At 48.8% G+C, this 27600-nt stretch overlaps 1 protein-coding gene and 1 long non-coding RNA gene across 2 annotated transcripts; one reads left to right on the top strand and one right to left on the bottom strand.

Moving 5' to 3' along the window:
• Positions 1 to 10670: 10670 nt before the first annotated feature.
• On the top strand, positions 10671 to 27376 carry LRRN4 (leucine rich repeat neuronal 4). The gene is made up of 4 exons (XM_082359875.1): positions 10671 to 14336; positions 16177 to 16381; positions 21809 to 21946; positions 23459 to 27376. The coding sequence occupies exons 1-4, from the start codon at positions 13673 to 13675 to the stop codon at positions 24702 to 24704; spliced, it is 2253 nt and encodes a 750-aa protein (XP_082216001.1). The 5' UTR covers positions 10671 to 13672; the 3' UTR covers positions 24705 to 27376.
• Positions 20942 to 23565, bottom strand: LOC309613270. Its single transcript, XR_014235619.1, has 2 exons — positions 22413 to 23565; positions 20942 to 21641 (listed from the first exon to the last, which is right to left on the bottom strand). It is a non-coding gene; the product is annotated as an uncharacterized lncRNA (long non-coding RNA).
• Positions 27377 to 27600: the final 224 nt, after the last annotated feature.

Raw genomic sequence — 27600 nt, 5'->3', positions numbered from 1 at the left:
AGGGAAGAGATATGGGAACATATTGTATATGTATAACTGATTCACTTTGTTATAAAGCAGAAGCTAACACACCATTGTAAGGCAATTATACTTCAATAAAGATGTTTAAAAAAAAAAAAAAAGACACATGCACCCCAATGTTCATTGCAGCACTTTTTACAATAGCCAGGTCATGGAAGCAACCTAAATGCCCATCAACAGACGAATGGATAAAGAAGTTGTGGTACATATATACAATGGAATATTACTCAGCCATAAGAAGGAAAGAAATTGAGTCATTTGTTGAGACGTGGATGGATCTAGAGACTGTCATACAGAGTGAAGTAAGTCAGAAAGAGAAAAACAAATATCGTATATTCACGCATGTATGTGGAACCTAGAAAAATGGTACAGATGAACCGGTTTGCAGGGCAGAAGTTGAGACACAGATGTAGAGAACAATGTATGGACACCAAGGGGGGAAAACTGCGGTGGGGTGGGGATGGTGGTGTGCTGAATTGGGCGATTGGGATTGACATGTATACACTGATGTGTATAAAATTGATGACTGGTTAAAAAAAAAAAAAAGAAGTAGTAAGAGTGGTCATTTTTATTTTCTTCCCAACTTCAGGGAAAATTGTTTAATATTATTTAATATAAACCAAAAATAATGATGCTCACTGCAGGCTTTTGATAGATATATATACTTTATCAGATGGAGAGGGTTCCCTTTTTTTTTAACATCTTTATTGGTGTATAATTGCTTTACAATGGTGTGTTAGTTTCTGCTGTATAACAAAGTGAATCAGCTATACATAAACATATATCCCCATATCCCCTCCCTCTTGAGTCTCCCTCCCCCCTCCCTATCCCACCCCTCTAGGTGGACACAAAGCACCGAGCTGATCTCAGGGTTTGCCTTCTATTCCTAGTTTGCTAAGACTTTTTATTTTAGTGTCTTGGATTGAAATAAATGTTTATTCTGCATTTACTAAGATGATCATATAGATTTTCTTCCTTATTCTGTAATTGTGCTAAAGTACATTGATTTTCAAAAGTTCATACCAACTTGAATTACTGGAATACACTTTGTGATGTCATATCCTTATTGTATTTGAGTGCTGGTGTTTTGTTGAGAATTTTTGCATCAGTGTTCATGAGATAGCTTGATCTGTAATTTTTCTTGTATTAGTTTTGTCAGGTTTTGCTATAAAGGTTACACTGGTATCATTAATGAATTCAGAAGTGTTCTTTTTCTATTTTCTAGAAAAGCTTGTGTGATATTGGCATTATTTCTTCCATACGTGTCTGGAAGAATTGAAGCCACTTGGAACTGTGATTTTCTGTGTGAAGATATTCAGATTTTTCTGTTTCCTATTGTGTCAATTTTGGTACATTGTGTTTTTTAGTATATTTGTCCATTTAATCTAAATTGAATAAAGTTTCTCATAAGATGAAAAAAAATGGATACTGGAGGGAAAGGAGGCATAGATAATAATCAGTGGACATAGACAATGAATTTGTTTTGGGTGAGTCTGATATCTCTATCATTCCTGACATGATGTAATTCTATGAAGTATGTGTGGACTTTGGCAAAGGTGCATCCTCAGAACTCCCCTTTGGAAATTCTCAGCAAACCCTCATTCACCTTACTTGGGATATCCTGGCTGTAGATGAATCTTCATTACTTTCATGGGGGATTCAGTTTTTGGAAATATTTAAAACTAAATAAGGTGAGTTATGAGATTGTGATAATTTTTTTTTATAAATTTATTTTATTTATTTATTTTTGGCTGTGTTGGGTCTTTGTTGCTGCGCACAGGCTTTTTCTAGTTGCATTGAGTGGGGGCTGCTTTTTGTTCTGGTGTGCGAGTTTCTCACTGCGGTGGCTTCTCTTGTTGCAGAGCACGGGCTCTATGCCCGCGGGCTTCAGTAGTTGTGGCTCGCAAGCGTAGTTGCTCTGCGGCATGTGGGATCTTCCTGGACCAGGGCTCGAACCCGTGTCTCCTGCATTGGCAGGCAGATTCTTAACCACTGCGCCACCAGGGAAGCCCCTAGAACGAGATTGTGATAAAATATTTTGGTGAATGCTCTAATAAATAAAAGTAATCCTGTTGATTGTTTTGTGCACGAATCATAAACTCCTTCTAAAAGCAATTCCAGAACAAGAATTACAAATATATTTTCAACACTAAAAGCATCATTTGCAAAAGGATACCACCTACCAAGTAACTCTGCTCAAGACCAACTCTTGCCAGAGAGTTTTTTTAATTACTCTCAGGAGTTGATGATCCAAATATCCTCTCAAGTAAAACAGGCAGGTATTTTCCATGTCCTCAGTACTCCTAAAAAAAAGAAATGATCTCAGAGTTCTAATCCTGGGTTCTTTCTCAGACTTACTTTATGAAGTTACTCTAGTTCCTCCAAGCAATAAAGCTGAAATAACAGCACATACACCCCATCTAAAGGAGTGTGGTGAGCAAGAATTGGTCGTCAACTTCCTAGAATTTGGAGCATCTCTCATATGTTCCACAAATACTTGGCATAATTAACAATCACCAATAAACTGATTTTGTTGTTAATATACACTTGAGGATTAATAATCATGTACTTATGATCTATATTCTTTTCAACAATAACAGAAAGCCATCACTGTTAAACTCTGCTTTTCAAACAAATACCTAATGTTCCTACTCTCTAAAATTACTATGACGTACACCTTCTTTTCTTCTTAACCCTCCTCAACGACTACCCTCAGCAGATGATGTGTAACGTAATTGCCTGCACATTATTGGGCACAGTGAAATCATCAGAGGGGAACAGCCTCATCTTTTCACTCTGCATCCGTCCTCACAATGTCCTTCCCTCCTGCCCCAGGGAGAATAGTGCTCAGTCTCCAGCCTTTGAGTATTGTCCCCTTGTGACCTCCGAAGGACTTGTTGATTCCTGAGGTTTTCTCTTCTCTCTTCCACATCATTCACCTCTTCCCATCTCATGGTGCATTCCCATCCAGCCTGCAAACATGTTCTGTATCTGTAGGAGTTTAAAACATAGCTGCAAATTCTCTGACTGTCCTCCCATCAAGAGGTGGGGGCTATGTCCCCTCCCTTAAATCTGGGTGGGCTTCTGGCTGGATTGACCAATAGAGTACAGCAGAAGTGATATTCTGTGATGCCTAAACATCAGTCATAAAAGGCCACGTAGCTTCTTTCTTGTCACAGGACACTTGGAGCCCTGAAACCACCATGCTAGAGACGCCACAAGAAGGCACTCCAGTTGACAGTCCCAGTGGAGCCCAGCCTTCCAGCCATGCTCACCAAGGTGCCAGACCTACGAGTGAAGCCATCTTGAACCCTCAAAAACAGCCCGTTCAACAGCTGAATACTATCAGTGACTCCAGTTGGTGCAACGTGGAGCAAAAGAATCATCCAGCCAAGCTATCACCAAATTCTTGGCCAACAAAAATCATGGAAAAGAATATAATGACTATTGCTTTAAGCCACTAAGTTTTAGGGTACTTGTTAGGCAGCCATAGATAACTACAACAATATTTCCAACCTTAAAAAGTTTTGAACTCCACCTTATCCCATTTTTCTGCTCCTTCTCACAGCAAAATTTCTTCAAAGAGTTAAGAAGGCTAATACTACCCCGTTTCTCACGTCCTTAACTCCTCCTTCTCTGGCTTCTGTCCCTTCGCCCTACCCCAAACTCTGCTCTCATCCAGGTCATAAGTGTCCTCCCCTTATTCGCTCTCTCAAAGCCTGGTTGGCTGTGCCCTCCTCACCGAAACTCTCATGATACAGAACTTTCCTGAGTTTTCTTCCCCCTCCCTTGCTGCTCCTTCTCAGCCAGATAGGCTGACTCCTCCTCCTCGGCTCTACCTGCAAATGTTGGCCCAGCCCCCTCCTTTTCTCTCTCCACACTTTCCCTGGGAAGCCTCAACCAAGCTATTGGCTTTAAGCACCATCTATGTGGTGACGCCTCCCAAGTGTAGCTCTCCAGCTCTGACCTCCCCCCAGAATTCCACAGTCTAGTTATTTCCTCAACATCTCCTCTGGAAGTCCAGCAAACATCTCAAATTTAATATGGCCTGAACAGAGCCTGTGATTTTCCTACCCTGAATCTGTTGCTCTCTGAGACTTCTCTTTCCCAGTAAATGGCATCTCAATCCATCCAGTCCACAGGCCCAAAAGCCTAGGGATCATCCTTCATACCTTCTTTTCTCTCCTCCCTCATGTATTAGTTTCCTGTGGCTGCTATAACAATTGCCACAACCTCAGTGACTTAAAACAACACGTAATATTATTCAGCCATAAAAAGAAATGAAAACTTGATAGATGTTACAACTCAATGGACCTTGAAAACATTATGCTTAGTGAAATAAGCCAGACATAGAAGGGTAAATATTATATGACTCCACTTATAGGAAGTATCTAGAATAGACAAATATAGAGACAGAAAGTAGAACAGAGGTTACCAGGAGGTGGGGATAGGGGAGAAGGAGGGGTTAGTATTTAATGGGTTCAGCGTTTTTATTGCAGATGATGAAAGTCTTTAAAGCAAAGATAATGGTAATAGTTACACAACATTGTGAATGAGTTTAATACCACTGGCTTGAACACTTAATGAATGGTTAAAATGTTAAATATTATGTTATGTATATTTTACCACAATAAAAACAACAACAGTAGCATAGACATGTATTCTCTTAAGAGTTCTTGAGGTGAGAATTCTGAAATCAGATTCACTGGGCCAGAATCAAAGTGTCAGCTGGACCACGCTCCCTCCAGAGGGTTTAGGGGAGACTCCACTTCCTTGTCTTTTCCAGCCTCTAAAGCTGCATTCCTCACTCCAGCAGTGGAGCATCTTCCTTCAGTCTCCACTTTGCCTTCTTTTTCTCTGCTGTAAAATCTCCCTCTGCCTCCCTCTTCTAAAGATACTTGTGATTACATCCAGATAATCCACGATAATCTCCCCATCTCAAGATCATCACCTTAATCACACATGCAAAGTTCCTTTTGCTATATAAAGTAGCATCTACAGGTCCCAGGGATTAAGACATGGATATCTTTGGGGGCCATTATTTAGCCTACCATACCTCACTTTCAATCCATTGACAAATTCTGTGGATTCTCCTCTCAAAACATATTTCAAATGTGTATACTTGTCTCATCTTTTACTGTCATCACTCTCAAGCCAATATCATCACCTCCCCCTTGGACACATTCAACAGCTTCCTAATGTAACTCCCTAGCTTTGCTCTTGCGTACAATAGACATAGAAAAAGAATGATCTTTTAACACACCAAGCAGGCCATGCACAACTTACTTGCAAGATAGCGTCCTTAAAAAAAAAAGATAGCATCCCTGCCTCCGCCTCCCCTCCCCCACATTCCTCTAGACACAGAGATCTGCTTTCTGTGGCTCAAACACAGCAGGTCCTTCCTTGCAGGCTCTTCCCTGCTGTTCCCTGGGACATTATTCCCATGGCTCTTGGCATGACAGCTCCATCCCACCCTTGGGTCTCAGTTCAAATGAAGCAACCCCTCTTGATGACCATCTCCACTCTCCTCCCCAATTCCTTTACATCATATCAGCCTGCTTATTTCCTTTATAACTCTTACTGCAATCTGTAAGTCAGATTGTGAATTATTCATGTGTTTGCATGTTGTCTGTATTCCCCGACAGAATGAAAGCTCCTGAAAGAAGAAACTAAATCTGCTCCAGCATTTAGAACACTGGTTAGTGCAGAGCAGAGCTCAGTGTGTTGAATTAATTAATTAATTAATTAATTAATTAATTAGTGAGTGAATGAATAAATGAACAAACGAACTTGACACCATAATCAAGGCCTGTATCAACCCAAATAGACAAGGATATGCTGCAGTAACAAGCAACCTAAAACTACAAGGTTTATTTCTCACACTATATATGCCTGTGTTCAGCCTCAGGGGAGTTCTGGTCTTCCTAGGGACCAGGCTGATGGAGCAGCCACCATCCCAAATAGTGCCAATTGCAAGAGGGGAAGAGAGATCCCTGAAGGGTCTCATACAGCAATTAAATGCATTGCCTGGAAGTGGCACACACCGTTTCCTGTTACAACTCATTGGCTGGAACAAAACATGGAAACATGGTCCCACTCAACCACAAAGGGCCAGGAGCACAGTCTCACCAAGTGGCCAGAGGGAAAGAATCTGAAATATGCAGCAAATAGCACAAATGACGACCACAGGGCCTTTTACAAAATGGCCCAAGAAACCTTCCCATTCTCTCTCCCTCCACTCCTCCTCCATGGCTCCTGCAATCCTCCTGCCATATTGAGCTGACCCTTCCCTCAACACACCATCACTTGTCAAAACTCCATTTCTTTGCGCATAACTGGAACCTCTGCCTGGGATGCTCTTCAGAGGTTACCACTATTCTAACCTTTGATTAGTTTTGCCAATTCTTGAACTTCATATAAATGGAACCATATGGTATGTACCCTCGTGCCTGGTTTCTGTTGCTAAACACAGCATCAGTGAGCGTAATCTGTGGTGTCGAGCGTGGCATACTTCATTCTTTTTTGTGGCTGTGTCATGACTACGCCATTGTATGACTATACCATGATTTATGTATCTATTTTCCTATTTATAGCATTTGGGTTGTTTTGAATTTGGGGCTTTTGAATAAAGCTGTTATAAACATTCTTTTGGTGGATATATGCACTCATTTCTCTTGAGAAGAAACCCAAGAGTGCAATTGCTGGGTCACTAGGTAGATGTATGCTTGGCATTCATGGATCGATACTGCAAGTTTTCCAAAGTAGTTGTACCACCTGACACTCTCATCTGCAGAGTATAAGAGTTCTAGCTGCTCCACATGTTCCCCAAAACATGGCACTGTCAGTCTTTTTCATTTTGGCCATTCTGGTGGATGCATGTTAGTATCTTACTGTGGTTTAAATTTGCATTTCCATGGTGAGTATTGACATTGAGCACATGCTTGTTTGCCTATTGGATGGCATACATTCTTTCATCCCACAAAATGTTATCAAACGTCCACATTGCATGTGCATGTGGCTATAGCAATGGGAATAAATAACATCCAAGCTCCATGAAATTCCAAATCATTGCCTTTTTTGTGCAACTCAAACACTGTTGATTTTGGAAGAATTTTATTCAACATATTAAAAATCTAAATAAATATACAGGCAAACCCTGACTGTTCTTCTATGTAAAATCCCAAATTAGGAAATATAACTGATCAGAAACAGAAGGGGAGGACACAGTTAATAGACACTTATTCATTCAGCAAATATTTCTTAAGCACAAACTGTATGCAGGTACAGCCAGACCCTGGAAACAGCAGTTCATGGGCTAGACACGCCCTGGGGCTAACAGAGCTCACAGTTCAGCCCTTTGTAACGCGACAGTGCACTCACACTGTGCGGGATTGTTTTCTGTCTTCTGCCCCTTCTAGACTGGGAACTGCTTGAGGACGGGGTCCCTCTTTTATATACTGAGAACCTGGGGCAGGTGCTGGCATGTTCTGAGGATACATGTGCTCAATTGCTAAGCCTGAACCAATTCATTTACTTAAAAATATGAGACAGAAGTTTAAGGATACATTGTACCCAATAAAATATTAGCACTGTTAGGATGCGAACCCAGTATCCTCTCCCAGTTTAAGGAAATTTTCACTTGTACGCTGCCTCTGGGCTGTGGTAAATTCGAGAATGTAGTTTATAAGAACAGCCTATATGCTATCTTATCCCACTTCCTACAGCCACATGCAGAATAAAGTGGCAGAGTCTGACTTTTCAGTTTTAATCTTTTCCACTACAGGTTTTAACAAGACCCCATATGGTATGTATTTTTTTTTTATTTCTAAGCATCCTACAAATCCTCATGCTAAAATTTTACTGCCACTGAGTGACACCTCAATAGAAAAATAAATGAGTCTCAACCCGTTACTATTTCATTCCCTCAAGGTCATTTCCTCACAGGCAGATCGGCCACATCAGTGGAGCCCACTCAGATGTCTTGGGCCCCACCTCTGCTCTGCATACCATTCCATGAGAGCTGCTGCCCGGAGACTTGACAGCCTGGTACCATCTCCTCCCACAATCACCCTCCCATTCCTCCAGCTTATCTCTGGTGTCAGAGAAGAATGAGCCTTCAAGTTTGTACATTCCAACTCCAGCACTTGAGGGAAGAACCCTCAGCACAGTCATCTGGCATCTGGACGGCAGGGCAGGGGAGCTGGCTGCCCAGGCACCTGTCATCTAGGCCAGGCCCCCTCACCCAACCCAGGCTGCCAGAACTGTGAACAGAGCCAGACAGGACCGCCTTGGAAAGCACAAATTCTGGGTCTCTGGGGCAGCCTGTATTAGGGGTATTTATTTCTGGGGTTCTGGGGGTGGCATCAGGACAGCAGGTGTCAGAACCCCTAGAAACTCTGCCCAGTCACCTGATGAGTCAGGTGTGTTTAGTCATGGGAAACCATGGGGAAAGGCCCACAGTGCTAATGCCAGGGCAGGTGAGACCTGGCTGACTGTGCAAATGAGCCCAGAGCCCAGAATAGAGCAGTGAGAATTAGGTCACCTTTCCTTCTCACTGGACTATTCGGACACAACTATGTGACCCCAGACAAGCCAATTTCCCTCAGTGGCGCTCAGTTCTCTCCCTCTAAAATGGACAAGGAGGGGTGGAATCAGACAAGTTCTAAAGTCACGTCTAAGGCCAAGGACCCATGACTCTGATTTTGATCTAAATCCAGAAAAGAACTGTGGCCAGGTGTCTAATTACTGGCTCATTGTTTTTCTCCTGCAGGCTATGGGTTTACTAACACTCTAACCTTGTGATCTTCTTCCAAGAGACCTTCCCCCCGAAGATCCATGGGAGTACTGGGAAAATGGATTGGAGGCTTCTTTGTGACCCAGTTCTCTCCTTCCATTCCTACCCCCACCTGCACCCACCATGCCCATCTCAACCCTTACCTGAGCCCTTCTCAAGGCTGGGATGCTGGCAGACCTCGGATGCAAATCTCAGGCACTTGCATTTAATGTTTGCTGTTTTGCGTCCTGCCCTATCCACTCCTGGGCACCTCGGAGGACATTCTAACTCACCATGTACTCTTTTCCCATCCATTTGTTGAGTGTTTCTCCCAAGTGCCAGACTCTACTCTGAGCACCTGGGCTGCCGAAAAGAACAATGTGGCCCGTTCTCAGGAAGTTGTCTTAAATTAGGGAGGAGCGCATCAGTCCAAGTGACAGCAGTTAACCCCAGGTCAGCTGGGAGAGAACACCAAGTGAGGACCTGCCTGGGAGAAACCTTGAAGGTGCTACAGCAGATGCCGCCAGTGCCCACCCATCCCCCTAGCCCTCCTTAGAGTCCTCAGGGCAAACCAGGCGTGCCAGGCAGTAAGAGCCACAGGAAGAACCCTTGAGCCAGCAAGCAGCAGAGACTAGGGGGTAAATACCCCACCACCTGGCCACATGATGAAATAATCCCAAGGCGGCTGGCCACAGCCTCCCGGAGGATCCCAGGGGGACTGAGTGACCTGCTCATTAACACACCTGCAGTGCCTGCCCATCCCGGTCTCACTTCTTTACTCCCTCTCCATGCTTCTTAGGATGGTCTCTGGAATAAACTACATGGATTCATGTCTTTACATCAGGGCTGACTTCTGAGGGAAGCCACAGTAGGTCTGGAAGAGTGAGCTGGATTGGAGAGTAAGGTGGTCGGGGGGAGGGCACCCAGACAGAGGAGCCGCTTGGGAACAGTGCTGGAGGGCGGGACGAGGCATGGCATTCGGCGTGGGGCAGCATGTGGAGGACACACTTGACCCCAGGACTCTGTTGTGGGACCTTAGCACCCTTGTCCGAAGGGGACAAACACTTCAGTCATCTTTTCCAGATGTGTCTGGAAGAGGAGAAGCGGCTGGAGAAGACAGCCAGGGCTTTCCTGAGAGGTGCCCGGTGGCCCTGCCCAGCCATCTGCCTCAGTCAGTCCTGGGTCCACAGGGAACCAGGAAGTCAGCTCTGTTTCTTTGGAGAATGAGCTGCTCAGCTATGAAAGGAAATATCCCAACTGTCCTGGCTTCTTGAGTGATTTGGATCTCTCTAAATATTTGGAAGAGTTTCTTTTGTGCTTACAGGGATATTACAGTGTCAAATGCTGAGGCCTGTGGAAGGCAATAGAAAGCAGTGGGTAAGCCAGACAGACTAACTGGTAGTGTGCTCCAGAGCCGAGTCAGCCTCTGGGGGCCTCAGTTTCCTTACCTGTAGCATGGGAAAAATCGTACCTGGTGAGCATTCAGTAAGATAATGCATATGGCATTAGGCTCTGAGTATAGTAAGTGCTCAGTTTTGAAAGGTGGGAGGATGTTGGTGACAAGCAGAGTGCACCCCTGGGGCAAGGCCCACCTGCCACCTGGATGAGATCACAAAGCAAACGCCACCGTGCAGGATCTGCCACCAGACTCCCCGGCTCAAAGGCCCACCTGGGCAGCTCCCCGAGAGTGTGTCTGCTTGGGTTGGGCATGACCAGAGCAACAGAGCAGTCCAAGGGCCGAGCTCAGACGTCGGGTCTGCCTGTGCAGGCCAGGCCCTTGCTGACACTGGTGAGCCAGCCAGCAAGCAGCGGGGACAAGAAGCTGGCTCAGAGGGCCTGGGGCTCTGGCAATGACGCTGGCCAGGTGATGACCTCAGCCAGGGCCTGTCCAGACCTCTTACCCCGCTAGTGTACAGAGGAGCACACTGACATCGCTCTCTGGGGTCCTCTTTATAGGCCTCCATGTTTTCTTGTTTTTGGCCACACCGTGAGGCACGCAGTATCTTAGTTCCCCAACCAGGGATCGAACCCCTGCCCCCTGCATTGGGAGCGCTGAGTCCTAACCACTGGACCGCCAGGGAAGTCCCTTTGTAGGTCTCCATGGAGAGCCGCTTCCTCCTCAGAGTCTCAGTTCAAATGGGCATGTTTCAGTGGGTTCGGCTCCCTCTCATCCGGGCACCCCTGCCTGAACACCCCAAACCTCTGCTGGCCTCAGGCTGTCAGTCACCTCCAGGGCAGTCCCAGCTGTTACGCTCTGAGAGAAGCTGAGGCTTCAGTTGACCTGCTGGGTGCTCTTCTGCCCGTGAACCAAGTGAAGGCAGAGGTAAGGGCCTTACCTGAGGCCACCCACTGACCCCCCACATTGGTCCTCTCACCTTCCCACCTTTCCCTGACTCCTGCCTCCCACTTGACCTCCCTGTTGTTTATGGCACAGAATTTCTACCTCTGTGGCCTGCGCCTCAGGCTCCCTGGTAGCAAATGCACTGCCCCAAACAGGGCTGCACAGAACAGGCCTCTCCCCACCCCCATGTGGGGCTGATGAAGGTATACTTCTGAGCAGCAAGGCCCCGGGCTAGCAATTAGGCTGAAAGGATATTTTTGAGGCTTTGGGTGGAGAAGGCCTCAAAAGAGATCCCCGGGGATTTGCAATTAACCAATTAAACATGCCAATTCCCAGAGGTCCTGGAGTTCCTCAGCGGCTGCTCAGATAAGAACTGACAAGAGGAAGGATGAAGTTTTGGTCTCAGAGGTCTGTGTACACAATGCTGGGGATGATTAACCCCTGGCCTGGGGTGGGGGCGGGGGTGTGCAGATCAAAGGCCCTCAGATGAATGAACAGTCTTGGAATTCTGGGGGAGAAAGGCACCGACTGCTCTAAAAAATTTGCTCTAAGCAAAGCACATTTAGCATCCCCACGGTTTCAGGGAGACCTGGGGCTTTTGGTAACCAGGATTGATCACCCCAGCCACGGGGCAGGAATGATCTTTCTGCATTTCTGCCCTCTTTATTGATTCCCACCCCTGATGAGAGACAAACATCCATGCTGTCACTGAACTGAGTCCCAGAGAAACCAAACCCATCCTTCTTGGGGACTCCTGGATCCGGTCCATGCCTGCCCCCGCTATCACATTCCTCTGAGGACCCCCCACTCCTGCCGCTTTTTCCTTCCTATAGACTGGGATACCTTCCTCTTTTGGGGAAGGGGGCTTCCTCCTCATACCAGCTCACCATTCAGCCTCCAACCATCCCAGGAAATGGGAACCACCTGGCAGGAGGATCAGATTCCTGGGAAGTGACGGAGCTGCCTCTGCCCCACTGCCCCCATTATCCCTCAGTGCTCACCTTGTCCCGGAAGAGTGGACTCCCTCCATCTCTCAGGCCTGGGAAAGGCAGCTGGCTGGCTGGCTTGCTGGCTGACGAAAGGCCAGGTGAAGATGGGGGAGGGCTGGGGGGAGGTGCCATGCCCCGAAAGGGGCAGGGGCAGGCCCAGGAGACAGGCAGTGAGAGTATTGGCTGAAGACCACAATATCTCGGTAGGGAAGGAGGGGCTGCAGGGGCTGGGGTATCTGAGGATCCCTGGGTGGGTGGGGCCAGGGCCAGGGGCATCTGGGAAACAGACCTCCTTCTGAAATTCAAAGTTGAGCTGCTAAGCTACTGGCTCCTGGAATCTGTAAGACAAAACTGAAGACTGTAGACGGGCATCCAAGACTGCCACACTCTGAAAGGACAGCTTCCAGGTGAGTGTGACATATTGCTGGACACATGGACTCCTAGCCTCAGTTTCCAGGATCTTTCTCACTGCCTTGACACTCCAACTAGCAAGAGGGAGGCCCTTCCCCTGGAGCCAGGGTGGTTGCTCAGGGACTTGGCAGTCAGCAGAGAGAGCTGGAGCAGGAATACACACCTGCAAAAATGAGGGGATGTCAAGCAGTGACCTCAAGGTCAGGACCTAGTTGGAAGTAGCTCTGCGGCATCCACAGCAGCCCATGGCTGCCTGATCTATCCCTACCTGATCTCCCAGCTGCCCTGTGCAATCCTGGGTACTCCAGAAACTCCACATCTAGCAGCCCTCAGCCATCCCTTCTGGGCAGGGCTGACCTCAGGAGCCCTAGCTTTTGTTGGGACCAACATGGGATGAGGAAATGCTTGACTCCAGGTTCCCAAGCCCCACAGTGGTCTGTGGGCTCCTTTCTTCCCTGAAGGCAACCCTGAGTGCCCTCCCAAGAAAGAGATCCCAGAATTTAAAGTGTGACTTGCAAACTAGGTTACAGGCAAACTGGACTCACCTGTGGCTCCGCAGTTCTAAGGGGAAAAATTGGGGCAACTGAGTGTCGTTGGAACTAATAAAGTCTTCCTTAAGTCTCATGTTTATTATACCCCAGCAGAGCTTCCTCCCGACTGAGGCCATCCACTGGCGTGTTACTAATATACGTTTATGCAGCAGCGTCTGCACACCTGGGGAGAATTTGCAAAGAGAAAGGCCATGTTCCCTTCCCCCCAGAAACTCATGGGATGGGGACAAGCAAAGGGAGAAGGTTACTGGAAAGTTCAGGGACAGATAAGGGAGGCCTTCCTCAAGAGGTCACCTGTGGGTGGAAACCCTCGAGTGAATTAGAGGGAAAGGCAAAGCTAGGGGAAGAAAGGGCAGGAGGTGCCGCGGGGTACATGCGGGAGATGATGAGGCAAAGCAGGCAGAGGCCAAGTCACCGCACATCTGGTGACGCGGGGGAACAGCCCTTGCCCTTCAGGGAACATCCAGGGCTGGGCTCTTCCTGGGGAAGAGGCGGCGGGGGGTGGCGGCGGCGCATTTGCCCCTTCGTTCGGCGTTTCCGATGCATTTAATGGGTTGGTCCGCTGTTCTGTCTCCAGCCAAGCGCCATGTGGTGGACTCCGTTGCTGCTGCTGCTGCTGCTGCTGTCGACGGCGCCGCGCCCGAGCTGGGCGGGGCCTCTCCAGAAGGCCCCAGTTTTCCAGCTCACTCACCAGGGCCCCTGGGGGAGCGGGGTCGGCAACGCCACGGTCTCGCCCTGCGAAGGGCTCCCCGCCGCGGGAGTCACGACCCTGACCCTCGCGAACCGCGGCCTAGAGCGCCTGCCGGGCTGCCTGCCGCGCGCGCTGCGCAGTCTCGACGGCAGCCACAACCTGCTGCGCGCCCTGAGCGCGCCCGAGCTCGGTCACCTGCTGCGGCTGCAGGTGCTGACGCTGCGCCACAACCGCATCGCCGCGCTGCGCTGGGGCCCCGGCGCGCCCGCGGGACTGCACACGCTCGACCTCAGCTACAACCTGCTGGAAGCCCTGCCGCCGTGCTCCGGGCCCGTGCTGCCCGGCCTCCGAACGCTGGCGCTGGCCGGGAACCCGCTGCGGGCGCTGCAGACCGGAGCCTTCGCCTGCTTCCCCGCGCTGCGCCTGCTCAACCTGTCCTGCACCGCGCTGGGCCGCGGCGACCATGCTGGCATCGCCGACGCTGCCTTCACGGGGGCTGGTGGCGCGCCCCTGGCTGCGCTCGAGGTCCTGGATCTCAGCGGCACGTTCCTCCGGCGCGGTGAGTGCGGGCGCCGGGTGTCGAGCCCGAGTGGCCGGCGATCTGGGGAGAAAGGGCTGTGAACTTCCTCGAGGGGCGCTGCCCCGGGCGCCTGCTCACAAGACCACTCAAAAAGACCCGCCCCGAGATTCCCCAAGCCGAGGGCACCCTGTTCGAAGCGCCGCAACAGGCTTCACTCCTTGAGTCCCATCTCCGTTCTGCATGTGAGGGAACCAGGGCACAGAGAAAGGGGAATGGCTGGCCCGCGGCCTCCCAGGTCATTAGCGGTGCCTCCACATCCGAACCCAAGCGTTCTGGGTCCAAAGCCCACACTTTTAGCCTCTCTGTTCTGCTCCCCAGCAGAGCTGGTCAATGCTTGTAAAATGGGGAGTGGATGCAGCGCTTTGGGGCTGATGAATGGACGAACTTGGTACCAAACATTTAGTTAACGTGAAGTACCTGATGCTCAGAGGATGCATTCATTGATTTCTGTTCAGTTGGCTAAAACTCTTCCTGTGAATGTTGAATCCTTCAATAAGACACAGGCGGGAGGTGAGAATACCTGTTTTCCTGCACTTGGCATGTTCTGACTCTGATTCACAAGGTTGGTTTTATTTTTAAAAAACGCTTCTCGTCTACACAGTAAGTGCCCTACATACGAAGGAGTTCTGTTCCTAGAACGTGCTCGTAAGTCCAATTTGTTGGTAAGCCCAACAAAGTCAGCCCAGGTACCCAACTAACACAATCAGCTATATAGTACTGTACTGTAATAGGTTTATAATACTTTTCACACAAATAATACATAAAAACAAACAAAAAATAAAATATTTTTTAATCTTACAGTACACTACCTTGAAAAGTACAGTAGTACAGTAAAATAGCTGGCATGCAGGGGCTGGCATCGAGTGAACAGGCAAGAAGAGTTACTGACTGGAGGAGGGAGAGGAGGTGGGAGATGGTAGAGCTAAAGGATCGTCAGCAATAGGAGACGGAGGGCAAGCTGCAATTTCATTCATGCCTGACGTTGATGGCACAGGTTCTGGTTCCTTGCTGGATTCAATTCTATCTACCCTCTTAAAAAAATAATCCAGTGATGTCTGGGTATTAGCTCTTTTTTTCTTATCATAGATGACATGGTAGCACTGGATTGCATTCTGAACGGCTGCTGCAACCTTCATGTACTGTTCTACATTCCAGTCCTGTGCCTCAAAAACTAACAGTGCCTCCTCAAATAGAACTAACTTACATGATTGGACATGCGAATGCATGTTCGCATCTTTGAAAGTTCACAACTTGAATGTTCGTATGTAGGGGACTTACTGTTATCACCTGTTCCACCACCGACAAGAGAACAAAGAACAGGAAACAGGAGAAGGGGCACGTTCTCCATTTACTAGGAGAGCCACGAAATGAGGTTTCTGGGCCTCCTCCTGCCACACTCCTCCTCTCCTCCTTCCTTACATTCCTCAAAGATTTCCCTTGCTTCTAGTAGCCATCAGAGTAAAGGCTGGGGTACTTCTGTGTGGGGTTTAACAAGAGGGTGGGGCAACAGTGGACTTGGAGACAGTGTCCTGGGGTCAAGCCCCACCCTGTCCCTTCCCCACTGTGTGGCCTTTCACCAATCAATGTCCTCTGGGGCCTCAGCCACCTGGGGCTGGAAAAGGAAGAATTGGTCATCTCCGAGGGCCCTTCCAGCTGAAATGGCTCATGCTTCTGAGATTCCCAAAGCTGCCCACTGTACCCATGCTCTGCAATGACCTTCACCACTCACCTTGTCACTCTCATTGTTTCCTTGATCCCGTGCCGGCCTCCTGGGTTTATGCCTTCCCAGGTAGTGGGCAGTTTCCCCTCTGTGTTTCAGTTCAGTCAGGATGGATCAGAGACCTGCCGAAGCTCACGTCCCTCTACCTAAGGAAGATGCCCAGGCTGAACAGCCTGGAGGGGGACATTTTCAAGGTGACCCCTGACCTGCAGCAGCTGGATTGTCAAGATTCGCCAGCACTTACCTCTGTCCATACACACATCTTTCAAGACACGCCTCTCCTACAGGTCCTTCATTTCCAGAAGTAAGTGTTCCTGAATCACGTGACTGATTTTTGCCCATTACACTAAGTTGAATAGGCATAACTATTTTATAGGATAAACCAGACCTTACTTTTCCTTCCACTGCTCCTTCAAGGCCTCGCTGGGGTCTTGTTCCTCCTCATCCTTCGGGTGATATGGTGGGCACATCCTAGAGAGTCCATCCAGCCTAAAAACCAAGCAAATCAGTCTTGTCCAGAATATTGTTAAAACTTCAAACTCTCATGCATGTTAACTTCCCTTTAAGCCCAGGATGAGAAACTTGCAGTGGGAAGAGGAGTTGAGGGCATCAGGGTCTTCTCTATTTCTCCATCCACCTGCTTCCCCATGTGTTTATGCAAGTCAGCAGCCCCTTCCAGGGCTTGAGCAGGTCCTACTTGCATTGGGACCTGGGGATGGTGCCGTCTGGCCCAGTGGATGTCCCAAGTGTCACTATATCCACCCTCCTTCCCAAGAGCAACTACTGTTCTGACTTCTAGCAGGAAGGGCAACATCCCTTTGAAGATGATCCCAGGCCACCTCCTTTCCTGTGGGCCCACAACTGGGCCCTGGGAAGCAAGCACTGTTGCCCCACCATCACTCTCAATGTAGCCACTTCTCTTTTTTCTCTGCTAGCTCCAGAGTACTCACTTTGGGGCTTATCACAAGGGAAAAGGACACAGAACATGCAGAGCACTTAGCTCAGTGCCTGGCACATTGTGTGTGCTCTATAACATTAGTTAAGATCACCATGGTGGTTGTGATGAAGGTGATATAATGATGACAGTGATGGTGGTAATGGTAACTCTGATGATGGTGATGATGGTGAACTGGTGATAGGATGGTAATGGTGATGACGATGGTAGCAGTGGTGATGATGTGGATGAGAGTGATATCATCTCTGGCTCAGACTCCTCTTTTGAGCTTCAGACTAATGCAGCATTATTTAAGGTTATCAGATATGGAACCAAACTGCCTGGGCTCAATCCTGACTCCACCCACCACTATGTGAGTTGGGGCAAGTTACCTAATGCTTCTGTGGCTCAGTTTCCTCATCTGTGAAATGGGGATAATGATCAAATCCTCCCCCATTGCATTGTTGTGAGAGGAAATGTTTTGATATGTGCCTAGAACAGTGCCTGGCACAGAACAGGAGGTTTGTATTATTACTACTGGACATCTCCACTGGATGTCTCATAGGTCTTTCAGGATCTAGCACACAGCTAGATACACGAGCCTGGAAATCATGGAAGGCCTGGGCTGGAGATCCCTAACTGAGGACCCTTAGCACAGAGATGGTGGAGGAGGCATCAGGTGGTGACGGTGGATGCTGATGGGGATAGTGGTGAAGGCACCAGTAACAGTGATGCTGTTGAGGGCGATGGTGGTGGTGATGATGACAGCATGGCCCTTGCTTTCAGGGAGTGCACAGTTCTGTAGGCAGCGGACATCTGCCAATTGTCATGATACGCTGGGATCAGTAGAGGCACACACCATGTACTGTGCTATAAGGCAAGTGGGGTTAACGATCAGCTCCAGCAGACTGGAAGAAGAATATAATTGATCCATACCTTCAACGGTGAGTCCAAACTCACCAGGTGGAAAAAGGCAACCTAGACCCCAAGAAAAGCAGGCATACCTGGGTCAGAAGTGGTGGCTGCTTCCTCTCATCCCTACGCTTCTCAGTTCGCTGCAATCTGACCACCCACTTCAGCTTCATGATTGAACGGGACCAGTGGCATTTCAGCTGCTACGTCCAGTGGACACTTCTCTATCCATTGAGCCCCTTGTTGAGTCTTTCCTCCCTCTTGACACTCTCTCCTTGTCCTCAGGATGTTGCCCTGGTGCTTCTCCATCCTTTCTGGATAGGCCTTCTTAAGGTCATTGGCTATTTCCACTTCTTATAACTTTTTTGCGTGTCATTTCTCACCCTACATGCTTCCTCTAGCATTGTCCCCACCCCCTTGTCTGATGCCATAGGATTTGGCAAAATGTGGGGTGTTGGTGACATTCATTCTCAGTGGAGCCAGATGGGAGTGGGTTGAAGAGTCAGTGCAGGTGTAGACGGATCTTAAGGTTGGCTTCCCAGTTACCAGGTCCAGCCTGGTCTCCATTCCCAATAGCTCCTGTGCCAGCCCTTCCTACCCGCCCTGCAGGGCAGCTTGAGGTCAAGTTCTCAACATTCCCTGCCCCAATAACCAAGAGCCTTCTAATGGGTGACTCCACCTTCAGGGGCCCACATGTTAGTGCAGGAAGTCTCAAACGTTTCTGTGCCATGGACTCCTGTGGCAGTCTGTGAAGCCTATGGGCCTTTCTCAGAAGAAGGTTCTGATATACATAAAGTAGGGTACGTACGTAGGATTCCAAAGAAACCAATTATAGTTAACAAAATATTTTTAAATGTGTGTTTTAGGAATATATGTGTGTGGGGTGTGCTTCTTTATTTAACACCGTAAATAACAAAATCCAGCAGCAGGTCCAATAACTTCCATAATTTTGATGATTATAAATGACAGAAAACTACTGAAAAGTGATATGGAAATATCTGTGATTTGTCGGTGACTCACCTGTGGTTTGCTGCCTTCTTTTGCCACTGTAGCAAATGGTTAATTTCAGTTAGAGGTTTGTGAAAGTAAAGAAGTAATATTCTCCATCCAAGTTCACAGACCCTGTCTCCAAGGACTTCAGGTTAAGAACCCTTGTAACCCAGTCACCATATTCAGCCAAGAGATCTGTCTAAATTGTGATCTGATTGAGTCTTAAGCCAAATGAAAACCTTTCCATGCTTTCCATGGCTGGAGGGAAAGGTTTAACTCTCTGGCTGGCTCAGCCCAGGCCCCCACTGTACCCCGCTGTGCTCCAGCTGGGGGAGAAGCCACTCCCAGAAGTCTGGGAGCTCTCAAGCCTCTGAAGCTCATTAAATGCCCTCTCCCCTGCTGGACCCTCTTCCCTTCTTCTCAGCCTGCCTTGCTTCTGGCTCTCCTTAACGCACCCACAGCCTCCCCTGGGAGGCTGTCTGTGATAGATGCTGGGGGACGTGTGCGTGCCCTGGCACAGCCAGCACCCTCTGAAGAGGGGATGGCACCCTCCTGGCTGCTCTGCCAACCCGGCATGCCCAACGCCATCCACAGTCCTCTCCGACAACGCTACATGCGGGAGGGAGACGCCTTCGGCAATATTTCAGCAAAAAAAAAAGAGAAAAGGGATTGTTTAGAGGGCGAGGGGAAACTTCTTCCACACTAGGGCTTTGTCAGTTCAGATGCAGAGAACACCTAGGTGCCATCATGCGTCAGGACGTGATGCAGGCTCTCCCTCAGCATGTGGATGGCAAATGCAGCTTGTCTTTATCATGTGCAGGTTGCACTGGATGGCAGAAAGGGCTGTCAGATAAGGAAAAGACTCCTTTTCCTTATTTATAAAATGAGTGAAATATTGGGAATTCCCTGGCGGTCCAGTGGTTAGGAGTTGGCGCTCTCACTGCTGGGGCCCAGGTTCAATCCCTGGTCAGGGAACTAAGATCCCGCAAGCGCAGCCAAAAAAAAAAAAGAGTGAAATATTATCTACCTTATGATCTGACATAATGATATCAATGAGATAATGTTACCTGAACCACTAAACAATGTTACTTCCCCCAAAATATGGTAATCCTTTTCCTCTCCCCTTCAGGCAAAAAGAAAAATATTTCCTTTGAAAGATGAAGTGCTAAGTAAACTCCCATCCTAAGATTTCTACTCTATCTCTGTGAATCCTGCTAAAAGCGAGCATTTGCATATATATACACATAATGTGGGTACACCTTAAGTTTCAATATAAATGGCACACACATATAGTCAGTGCTCCACAGGGGACAACTGTCAGGTGCCCACTGGCCAGGAGTGTTAGAGCAGATCTGGGTGGTGGGTCCTTCCTTGCCCAGAACATCTGCATCTCCCCCAGAGCAGGAGAAGGTGGATGTTTCCCAGGCAGATGGAGAAAAGCCAGCCTTTGATGGGAAGAGGCCTGTAGATAAAGTGTAACTCCTGTTGCTCATGATGCTCAGATTATAACTGAGAACATGTACAAGAGGCCAGGAGACTCCAGGAGTTGAGACAGTTGAGGCCAAACCCTCAGTGAGGCTCTGGGCAGAAAAAGCAGAAAACCAGGAGGGGGCCTGCCATTGCTAGGTGTGGTACATTGTTTGCAAAAATGGCTCTGGTAATTCCTCCCATCCCTGTAGACACACCCCTTTGCAATGTGACTTTGCAGCTCCTCCCATCAGGAAGTAGAGTCTGTTCTCCACCCCTTGAAGCTGGGCGTGGCCATGTGACTTATTTAGGCCAGAGGGACATTAGCAAAGGTGATATAAGCAGAGACTTGAAAGCAGATGAGCAAGCTGGGGCTCGCCCTCTCTTGCTGGTGGGGACTGGTCCAGCACCATGTGCGCAAGCCTCCTGGGTGATGAGAGACACGTGGAGAGAGGTCCCGGAAAACCCAGCTGAGGCTCCATATATGGGAGGCCATCCTAGATCTTTCGGGCCCAGCTGAGCTGGCCCAGACCATAAAAATCACTGAGTCAACCCACAGAATCATGAAAAAGAATAAATATTTATTATTTTAAGCTAAGTTAGCGAGAGCTAACTGATACACTTCAGTGAGGCATCTTCCAAAGGACTGGTGTTGAGTGCCATCAGCTGCAGTTCAACTGCAATAGTATACGTTCAAGAGTGTTCTCACTAATTAAGAATTTCTGCCATTTCTTGTGACTGGTCTATAATAACAATATCTTATTTTTTTTAAAATATCTTTTATTTTATTACTTATTTATTTTGGCTGTGTTGGGTCTTTGTTGCTGTGGGTGGGCTTTCTCTAGTTACGGCGAGTGGGGGCTGCTCTTCCTTGCAGTGCGTGGGCTTCTCATTGTGGTGGCTTCTCTTGTTGTGGAGCACGGGCTCTAGGCACGCGGGCTTCAGTAGTTGTGGCACGTGGGCTCAGTAGTTGTGACTCCCGGGCTCTAGAGCGCAGGGTCAGTAGTTGTGGTGCACAGGCTTAGTTGCTCTGCGGCATGTGGGATCTTCCTGGACCAGGGCTCGAACCCATGTCCCCTGCGTTGGCAGGCGGATTCTTAACCACTGCGCCACCAGGGAAGTCCAACAATATCTTACTTTTGTTTAGAGATTTATATTTATAAACACTTTCATCATCACAGACTCTTTTTGATATAACCAGCAGGGAGGATTGTCTCCATTTGTTTTGAGGGGTGATACTGACGGGGTTAGGTTTGTATCCCTACATATGAAAAAAAAAAAAAAAATCCAAGGTTATTAAGAGTTTGCTCAAAGCAATATCATCTAGCACCTAACAGAATGGATTTCCCATGACACCACCGTGGCTCTCTGGGTATAGTTTTGACCTGATTGTAAAAGACTGACTTAATAGATTTTTGTGCATTCCAGCTGCAACTTGAGTTCCTTCCCTCCTTGGAACCTGCATTCCTCCCAGGTCCTGTCCATCAACCTCTTTGGCAACCCTCTCACTTGCAGCTGTGAGTTGTCCTGGCTCCTCATGGATGCAAGGAGGATTGTCCTAAGCAGGTAACACATTTACAAAGCAGATGACTGAGGGGTGAGGGCCTGCCCTCCGGAGCTGAAGTTCTCGCAGCTCATATCTTGCTCATGTAACCATGCTGGACAGGTTGGCAGTGCTGGGTGGGGCGGCCGTTCCTCATGTAGTCACACTCAAGAACCCAGGACATAGAGGCTCTAGTTCCCTCCCAGCCAGCCAGAGGGGCAGAGAGCATGGAGGACCCCCGACTCAGGAGGTTTTAATGGGCCAGGCCAGGAGGTGGAGCTCACCACCGTCACTCACATCCCATTGGCCAGATGTCACTTAGCAGGCCACGCCTACTACAAGGGAGGCTGGGAAATGTAATCTAGCTGTGTGCCCGCTAGGAAAAGAAAGTGGGCAAAGTAAATAGCTAGCTTGTCTCTGCTAAAGCGGAGTTATCATTGCTCATTTTACAAACGAGCGAATTGGGGCCCAAGGAAGAGAGGTACTTACTTAGATTCACGTAGCCGCTGGGTGGAGGAGGCAGGATCTATACCGTCTTCCAAAAATGTGCTCTTAACCACTGGGCCCCACTGAGTCCCCAAAACGGAGCCTGGCCTATAAGTCCAGGGCCAGTGGGCTTATAGAGCTCTCGTGAGACAGGAGAAAAAGAATTCCTATGGAGACTTCCCATTGGCTGCTGGCTGGAAGAGTTGTTTTGCAGTGGGGAGCCATGCCCAGGCTGGCCACCAGGAGAGGATGCGGGCTGGGGACACCTCTGGTCTTGAGCACCCTCAAACCACCTCCACCAGCTAATCTGTTCTCCTTGCAGCTCACTTTGAGAGCCCTGTCCTGTGGGGTTCTTTTCTCACCTCTCACGCAAGCCTGGATATCAAGTGGGGCTCAGTCTGCCCCCCTGCCCCCTTCATGTTGCCTCTGGCACCCAGGCCCTTTGCAGTGAAGGGCCTTGCTCTGGTATAAATGAAAAGGTTGAGAGTACTTACTACTGTTGATTTTGGCTGTTACTTAACCTCTTTGTGCCTCTACCTCCTCATCTGTAAAATGGGGATAATAGTGCCTACCTCATGAGGTAGTGCAGACTAGATTGGTTTATACAGTAAAGTGTTAGCAATAGTCCCTAGCATGCAGCAAGCACTCAAAAAATGTTAGCTAGTATGAGTATTGTTACTAGTACTCACCACTAGGAAGCAGACAGGTGAGAATAAAATGGCAGACCACACTTAGAGCATCTGGACTGCCCTTCACTGGGCTCACCCTGGGTTTTGGCTCTGCGTTTAGTAGCCAGGCTATCTTGGGCAGTTAGTCCCTCTTTCTGAGTTCCCATTTTCTTCTCTGCACAATGGGAGTGATGAGGGGACCCTCCTACACAGGTTGCCCTGATGGTCACTGGGGTGACCCATGTTGCACGTGTACCACATGGTACCTGTCAGATGTGTCACAAGGCTTGGGAGAGGGATTATCTGCACTGAGGACTCAAAGCCCAGCACAGAAGCAGCCCTGATGCCAAATACCTTCTAACCAATTGGCCTCCCCTCTAGGGCAGCAGACACTGTGTGCACACCAGCAGCAGGATCCAGTGGCACCTTCTCAGCCCCTCTTTTGCTGTCCCAGCTGCCAAGTGTGTGCCATTCGGACCAAAACACCACCTTCCTTGATTCCAACCCACCCTCCTCAGTCTTCTCCACCCACACACCATCTACACAGGGTCCCTCCCCCCTGCGGAGCACAGCCGCCTCTACCCAATCTGCGGGAGGCCGACAGAGTGTTACCAAGGTGCCCTCCCTCCCTGTGGATCCCCCCACACGAGCGGCGGGGCCGCGGCACAGCCTTGCCGAGGACGGGGCCGTTCCCTCCACTACTGTCTCTCCAGCAGGTTCCAGCAACTCTAGCAACCCACCTAGGGCTGCGAGCACAGCCGGGACAGAGCACCAAGAAGAACATGCTGCCCGGCTTGTCCTGGAACCTACTATCTCAGCTGCCTCCACCCCATGGGCCAGCAAACACCCGGGTCTCTCCCCTACCTCCCGGAACCCAGGGAGCACGCCTCAGCCCGCCCGAGGGACACGGGCCACCCCGCGGGCTCCCCACCCGCCTCCTTCCGAGGGCGGGATTCCGGTCCTGCTGCTGGACGACTCCAGTGAGGAGGAAGAAGAGAGCGGGAAGGAGGAAGTGGGGGCGCCGGCCCGGGATGAGCCCTGCGATTACCACCCCTGCAGGCACCTCCAGACGCCGTGCGCAGAGCTGCAGCGGCGCTGGCGGTGCCGGTGCCCCGGCCTCAGCGGGGAAGACACCCTCCCGGACCCCCCCAAGCTGCAGGCGGTGGCGGAGACAACTGACACGTCGGCGCTAGTGCGCTGGTGCGCCCCCAACTCGGTGGTGCGCGCCTACCAGATTCGCTACGCGCCCGAGGGCCGGCCGGGGAATCAGTCGGTGGTGTGGGACGTCTGCGCCACCGCGCGCCAGCACGCCCTGCACGGGCTGTCGCCGGCCACCACCTATCGCGTATGCGTCCTGGCGGCCAACGGCGCGGGCCTCAGCCGGCGCGGGGCGTGCGCCGCCTTCAGCACCGGGCGCAGCCCAGCGCTCGTCGCGGCCGGGCTGGGTGCTGCGGGCGGCCTACTGCTCGTCAGCACCGCGCTGCTGGCCGCTGGCCTCTGCCGCCGGGGCCGGACGCCACGCTCCCCGAACCGCCGCACGCAGCTGCTGGCCTACCGCAACCCCGCCTTCGCCGCCGAACCCGCGCCGCCGGCCCCGGCCTCGCTCCCGCGGGCGCGCGATCGCTGAGCTCCCGCCGCCTACGCGAGGAGAAGGCGGTACCCGGGTCCCGAACGGCCCGTCGGCCCCGAGCGTCTCTCCCTCGCGCGAGGCCCGGGCTCCTCGGGCACACGTGGCACTCCCCGCTCTGAGTTCCTCATCCCCGGGAACCTCACTGCCTTCGCTTCCTGCTGCTTCTCTCTGTTCCCAGAAACGTGATGGTTCACGCTGCCGGGCATCCCTGTGTGTGGTTTCATTGGGGTTTTTCAGCAGTCAGTGCCCTTCAGCGTCCGGTAGAATAAATAGAATTGTGTGTGGAAGTAGGAAGAGAGAAAACAAATGGCGCAGTGAGGCCGCTTTTCTCAAATTGGAAACGACATCCTCAAGTCATTTCAGAGAAGTTCCTCATGGTCAAGCTCTGGCTAAGGGTCCTGTTATTCAAGGTAACGACTCCAGTGGATTCTCATCACCCGCTCCTCCCCACAGTGGAATCTTAACCTGAGAACCGGTTATGTTCCCTCAGGCCTTGCAGGTTCATTAGTTCATTTCAGGGTACAGCAGCAAGTGTGCTTCTAGCTTTAAACTGCAGTCTTCCGGGAACATCTGTGAAACACGGGGAAGGCTGTCCTTTCAAACTTGGTTTTTGCTGCATTTCACCTAGGACCAGGTGGGCAAAGGATCTGTGAACTCCTTTTTTGAGGAAGCATAATAATTAATAAGCTCACTTTCAGGAAACTTTTTTTTTTTTTAAGAGAGAGAAGAAATAAAAGGAAAACCTCAAGGCTCTGGCTAGAGGCCAAAGCATTTCTCTGCTCAGATTGCATCAAACAAACCTTTTTTGTATGATTCGTATCTGACTGTGGGCTATGTCTCACTACACCTTTTTTTTACTTCTATACAAACTTAGGGGGGGAAAGAGACTTTATTAAATTAAAATGGGGGTCATAGATCTAGATTTTAGTTTTCTACGTTAGCATTTATGTAAGTTTCCTGTGGCCACTGTAACAGGTTACCACAAACTGGGTGGCTTAAAACGACAGAAGTTTATTCTCCTACAGGTCAGGCCAGAAATCCGCAGTCAAGGTATTAGCAGGGTTGGTTCCTTCTGGAGACTGAGGGAGAACTATTCCATGCCGGCCCCCCTCCCCCCACTGCCCCCACCCCTCCACCCCAGTGTCTGGTGGAAGCCAGCAATCCTTGGGTTCCTGGGCTTACAGGCGCATCACTCTTATCCATGCCTCGTTGTCTTGTGACAGTCTCTGTGTCTCATGTGTCTAAACACTCCCCCCCTTTTTCCATTCTTTTCTCCAGGCTTATTGAGATATAATTGACATATAACCTTGTTTAAGGTGTACAATGCAATGATTTGATACTCCTATATATATAGAAATAATTAAAATAAGGTTAGTGAACACGTCTGTCACCTCATACAATTATCTTGTGTGTGTATATGAGTGTATGTGTGGTGAGAACTTTTAAGATCTTAGCTATTTTCTAATAGTATGGTATTGTTAACTGTAGTCATCATGAACTTGTAACGGGAAGTTTGTACCATTTGACCACCTTCACCCATTCCTCAGCCCACCCCCCACCCTTAGGGACCACCAATCAACTCTGAGTTGGTTTTTTTAGATTTCACATATGAGATGATACTGAATTTGTCTTTCTCTTTTTTCAGTTAGTATAATGCCCTCAGGGTCCATCCATGTTGTTCCAAATTGCAAGATCTCTTTATTTTTTATGGTTGAATAATATTCTATTGTATATATATTTTTTCTTTATCCATTCATCCACTTGACACTTAGGTTGTTTCCATGCCTTGATTACTGTAAATAATGTGACAATGAACATGGAGGTGAAAATATCTCTTCGAGATAATGATCTTATCTCCTTTGGATATGTACCCAGAAGTCAAATTTCCATCTTCATATAAGGACACTAGGCAGTGGCTTAAGGCTCACCCAAATCCAGTATGACCATGCTAACTTGATTACGTCTGCAAAGACTCTATATCCAAATAAGGTCACATTCACAGGTACTGGGGTTAGAACTTGAACAATATCTTTGAGGCACAATTCAACCCACAACAGCATTTACTTCTATTCCAAGAAAAAAAAAAAAATCAAGTTTGATTCCCATGTATCTTTTGTTTCCATGACATGCTGCAGCACAAAAACCATGCTGCAGAAACTAAGCATATCCAAGTTTGACCTGAATAACTGTATTTCTAGGTGAAGTTTTGAAAAGGCTTCCCAAAATTCTGAGGTGGATCCCTAGTTTCATCACATATGTAACCAAGAGAAATAAGACTGATTTAAGATACCTACCAGCTCCAAATTTAACATTGCAAGGCAAAAGTCCAAAATGTGACTAACATAAAAGCCCTCAGGCATGTAATTAAATTATCCCAATGCCTTTTTTAGCTTAATATCAAGATTGAGGGACCTTCCCTGGTGGTCCAGTGGTAAAGACGCCACACTCCCAATGCAGGGGGCCCAGGTTCAATCCCTGGTCAGGGAACTATGATCCCACATACCGCAACTAAGCCCGCACACCGCAACTTCTGAGCCCGTGCGCCCTAGCTGCCTGTGTGCTGCAACTAGAGAAGCCTGCGAGCCGCATCTAGAGAGCCCACGCACCGCAAGGAAGACCCAAAACAGACTTAATTAATTAATTTAAATAATATTCCTTAAAAAAAACAAGATTGAGTCTGTTATGTGGAGGCATCAAAATGAATCTGTCTTGCTTGGAGTCTGTATGCATGAATATACACTCAAACATACCTAATACAATTTCAATGTTTTATAGACCAGCAGAATTTATGTCTTATAGCAATTCAGTATCCAAAAACCTACAGGTTGAGGAGGAAAAAAAATCTATTAACCAGAACCAGATTAAGACTTTGATACTAAAGAGACTATGGACC

This window comes from Balaenoptera borealis (assembly GCF_965194805.1).
Source record: "Balaenoptera borealis genome assembly, chromosome: 16".
In the NCBI taxonomy this organism is placed as follows: domain Eukaryota; kingdom Metazoa; phylum Chordata; class Mammalia; order Artiodactyla; family Balaenopteridae; genus Balaenoptera; species Balaenoptera borealis.
The sequence above is the reverse complement of the archived record's forward strand: the minus strand, read 5'-3'. Positions and strand labels throughout refer to the sequence as shown.

Coding starts and splice junctions, on each gene's coding strand:
- LRRN4 (XM_082359875.1), top strand. CDS start 13,673: ATGTGGTGGACTCCGTTGCTGCTGCTGCTGCTGCTGCTGTCGACGGCG. Junction 16,382..21,808: donor CAGGTCCTTCATTTCCAGAA/GTAAGTGTTCCT, acceptor TGTGCATTCCAG/CTGCAACTTGAGTTCCTTCC. Junction 21,947..23,458: donor AGGAGGATTGTCCTAAGCAG/GTAACACATTTA, acceptor CCTCCCCTCTAG/GGCAGCAGACACTGTGTGCA.